The sequence below is a fragment of the Episyrphus balteatus genome, chromosome 4 (assembly GCF_945859705.1).
Source record: "Episyrphus balteatus chromosome 4, idEpiBalt1.1, whole genome shotgun sequence".
NCBI lineage: Eukaryota > Metazoa > Arthropoda > Insecta > Diptera > Syrphidae > Episyrphus > Episyrphus balteatus.
In genome coordinates this window covers 78,854,909-78,859,229 of record NC_079137.1, presented here as the reverse complement: position 1 = coordinate 78,859,229, position 4,321 = coordinate 78,854,909, and the positions used below count along the sequence as shown (strand labels likewise).

General features: G+C 33.9%; 1 protein-coding gene across 1 annotated transcript; it reads right to left on the bottom strand.

Moving 5' to 3' along the window:
• Positions 1-1,283: 1,283 nt before the first annotated feature.
• LOC129918337 (splicing factor 3A subunit 2) lies at positions 1,284-2,356 on the bottom strand. Its single transcript, XM_055998812.1, has 2 exons — positions 2,252-2,356; positions 1,284-2,172 (listed from the first exon to the last, which is right to left on the bottom strand). The coding sequence occupies exon 2, from the start codon at positions 2,152-2,154 to the stop codon at positions 1,372-1,374; it is 783 nt and encodes a 260-aa protein (XP_055854787.1). The 5' UTR covers positions 2,155-2,172; positions 2,252-2,356; the 3' UTR covers positions 1,284-1,371.
• Positions 2,357-4,321: the final 1,965 nt, after the last annotated feature.

Here is a 4,321-nt window from a genome sequence, read left to right as displayed (position 1 = left end):
GAGTGCTTAGAGGCCCACAAAATATAATATAATTTTTTTTGAGCTAAGAATTAATAGGTATTGGGGCCTCTGTTCTGAAGTAATATTCGAAATGCCACCTATAAAATAATGTTTTTATTTTGGGCTCTGATGTGTTTATGTTGGGGACCCTGAATTGATATTTAATTTTCCATTTGATTGTTTTGAACCACTTAAGTAATAGCTTTTGAGGATCCTCATATATATCCTTAGTAATAGATTTTGGGGCCCCCAAATTAATATTTGATTGGCTCTCAACTAACGGGGTTCCTGAAAAATTATTTTTTGGGACCCTTCATATAATATTTTTGGAGCCCAGAAGTCATATTTTATGGGGCTCCTAAAGTAATATTTAGTAATCCATCAACAAATGTAATTTAATTTAAAAAACAATTTTATTTAATTTAATTTTTTTTGACGCCCCGAAGTAAAGGCTTTTGGGGCCCGTGGCCTGAAGTTGTTTTTTTTGCTTTTTTGGGGCCCCTAATGTATTATTTGTGGTTGCAAAGATTTTTCAAGTAATATTTTTTGGGGCCCTAAGATTAAAATGTTTTCTTTTAAAAAAGCAGTTTATTTTTTTGGGGCCCTGGGGTAACCTTTTTATTAAATCAGTATATATTGTGTGGCTACCAATGCATTATACATTACACTGAATGATATAATTTGTCTCCCTTGTATCCGAAGTGATTCAAATACATTTTAATTTACCTACTTCGTAACTCAATTTATTCTAAAAGTTTCCTTCTCTGCATTGTCTCCAGTTGGGGCCCTGGGGTCGGTTGGGGGCCCCGGGGCGCCGCCCCGCTTGCCCCAAGGGAGTGTACGCCCCTGGATCCAGATCAGTTCATTGTATTTATTTTTACCACAACAACAAAGGAAAATCTTCTTTTATTGTAACGCAAATAAATACAATAATCTGATTTGGATTGAGGGGAAAATAAAACACCTAATAAAGGCAAGAAATAATAAAAAAAACGTTGTTCATTTTTTTATTTAAAGCTTAGAATGTAAATAGTTTCTTGGAACAAAATCCATTCTCCTATTTTTTTTTTGTTGGCAAATTGTTCACCAACTTCCTTAGGATGCTAATCCATGCTGATGACTTTCGGTAGTTGTTGCGCTCTTAAATTAAGCGCTTTTAACTTATTTTTTCCAAGTTCGAAATTTTAAAGAAAAACTAAAATTTCAAATGGATTTCTTTTTAATGAAATTTCTTCTCAGAAAAAGTGGAATCTGAAAAATCTAATCTAATTTAAATAAACCCATTTAAAATCATTAAAGTATCGTTTACGTTTATTTAGAAAAGAAAATATGCAATTACAAAAAAATCCACTCAAGTAAAAATCTTAAAATTTACATTGGAGGAGGCGGTACTGGCAACACACCCATCGGTGGCGGTGGTGGTACCGCATTGAACATATGCCTCGGCGGATGTACAAATCCTGGTCCCATAACTCTCAACTGTGGCGGTGGAGGTGGGATTATTTTCGGTTCAAATTTAAATGAGAATTGCAAGAAAAACTGTTTAGTGTCACGATTCCAATGAGTCCAAAACTTCCCGTCGGTCTTCTCAACTTCACGAGAAGGCACCTTAAATGCTATAGTCTCGTATGGTTCAGCGGCAAATAACAAATATTGCCATTTACGATCTGGTGGTTCGATTTTCTGTTCATATGCCGACATAAAACGATGTCGTGGAATGATTCCCTCCGAGATTTCGGGGTAATCAATTTGGAAGAGCAACGATTGTTGCCCATTGTCAGGACATCGCTGTTTTGTCACTCGATAACCAGGACGACCGATTTTAACGAATTTCTTTGGTTCGACACGAGGCTTTTCTGGAGCCAACATTGACGGGGCTTCCTTGGCTTCTTTGGCAGCACGACGTGCCAAATTCTCTTGATGTTTTTTACCTTGCGTGTGGGCCAGGTAACTACCTTCATTATTGTGCAGAGTTAAACAGAGTTTGCATTCATAAGAACCAAGATGATTTTTCATAAAATATGGATCTTTGTTCAGATCGATGGTTTCCAAAGCGAGTTGCCGGAGACGCTCTTTGCGGTCGCGATTTGTTTCCGACCAGGAGGCGACACCGCCTCCACCGGTTTTACCACCGGGACGATTTTGAAAGTCCATTATTTATACACAAGAACACTGAAAGAGTAGAAAAAGAATTGGTTTAAAATATTATTTATAAATAAATTGGTAAAAAATATAATTTTTGTTTAATAACCTCTAGCTAGTAGTGAAAAAATTAAGCTGTCAAATTTGACAGTGGCATTTTTTAAACGTTTACAAGGTGAGGGTGTAAACACAAGGAAAGTCAAGTCATCTACTACATTTATGATGTATATTTTGCAAGTTGGGACTTAGGGGGTTTTTTATAGTCATTTTGTATAAGGCTTTTCAAATTTAATCAGCCGAAACTAAAGAGCAAAAAACACCACAATTCATTGCATTTATTACGGAAGGTGACTATTTTAATGTCAGTCACGTCGCTTATATGCTATCTTGTTCAATGTCGATTTTTCAAAATTTTGGGAAATCGATTTTGTTCAGAATGATAATTTTTGTTGATGTCAGAAATGATTTTTTTCTGCAACCCTTGTCAACTTTATTTTTAAAACAAGGAATAGAAATAGTTTTTCTACTATTTTGAATTAGTTATAAATTAAAATCAAATAGAAGTCATTTTGGATATTGGACTAATTCGTCTAATGGGCACTTAAATTATTTTGAGGAAAACTCCACAGTTGAATGTGTTGGTGCCATTTAAAATTCACGGGAAAACTGCCACATGTAAGCAATGTAGAGTTTTTTCTCTCTATATGCTTTTTGTGATCCTGATGAAAAGCAATATCTCATGTAGTTGTTGTAATACGTGTTAATTACCCAACTAACATTTCAGCTTCGGTTAAGGTATTACAAAAGCTACATTTCAGCTTCTTTTAAACTTTAGTAAGGTTGTTGGGCATGGAAAAATGAGAACGTTATACAAGTTTGACCCTCTATAAGGAGTTTTAACGAAGCTTTACCGAAGCTCTACCGAAGCTTTGAGATTTGACAGATAGCTTCGGAAGAGCTTGTATAGCTCTTTAATACATGTCTTATCGAAATTAAAAAAAAAACAACTACAAAAACAAAAAAGAATTCTTTTTTAACTGGTTTTTATTTGATTTTAAATCATGAATTTTATCTTTTGACCTGAAATTATATATGTATATTATTCCATTAGTTTTTAGTAGGTATATCTATTGATAATAATTTTAAAAGTACATAATTTTTTTACCACACCCAGGAATCGAACTTCGTACCTACTTGGTGGCAGTCCGCCACCCAGTATATTCATTAATTAAATCAAAAACTTAATCAGTTCAAGTAGCAGAAATGTCAAAAAAAATTTCTGAGCTAAATTATTCAATGTCAAAACCAAAAAGTGTCCGAGCTAGATTATTCAATATCAAAACCAAAAATCAAATACTAAACTTGGTTATTTCTGTAAAGCTTCTATAAATTAATTTAGCAGGCTTTTCCGAAAAGAATCTTTTTTCCTTTTCTTTCTTTTTTTCTTTTTCTTTAACAGTATTTAAACAACTTATTAGAAGTTTTTAAACAAGTTCGAATTTCTATAAGCAATTAAATTCTGAAGCAAGCTCAATACAAGCTGTATAAAAAGTAGTACCTGCGAGATCTCAATTTATAGAAGCTGTTGTGCTAGTTGGGTAAAGGCTTGGCCACACCGGAGGGTACGCGGTAGCGGTACGGGTAGCGGTACCGGTATTTGTATGAAAAAAATTCCACATCTGAACGTTGATATGTCAGTTTGGAATTTTTTTCATACAAATACCGGTACCGCTACCCGTACCGCTACCGCGTACCCTCCGGTGTGGCCAAGCCTTAATGATCTATATGAATCAAGCGGGATAATAAAAAACGGCTATTATTGCTTTAAAAACAAATGTATTTAAAAGAAAGTCTCAATAAACTTTGAATTAAACTGAATTAATTTTTTATTTCAGAATGATATCTCCAAGTTCAAACAGCATCACCCTGCCATCCATTCTCTTCTACTACAACTTAACACATATTTGACAAGAAAACTATTTCGAAATCGAAATGTCATTTTTAGTCCGAACGAAAACCGTGAAGGCGGAGAATTGAATGAAAAATTTCCAACAAATAAATTTTTAATTTGCTAAAAGTAGAAAATGTTTTCCCAAAACCAACCTTAATTATAGAAATAAATTCCATAATTTTACAATCAAATTAAATCCAACAAATTGAAGAACATTTTAAAGAAGAA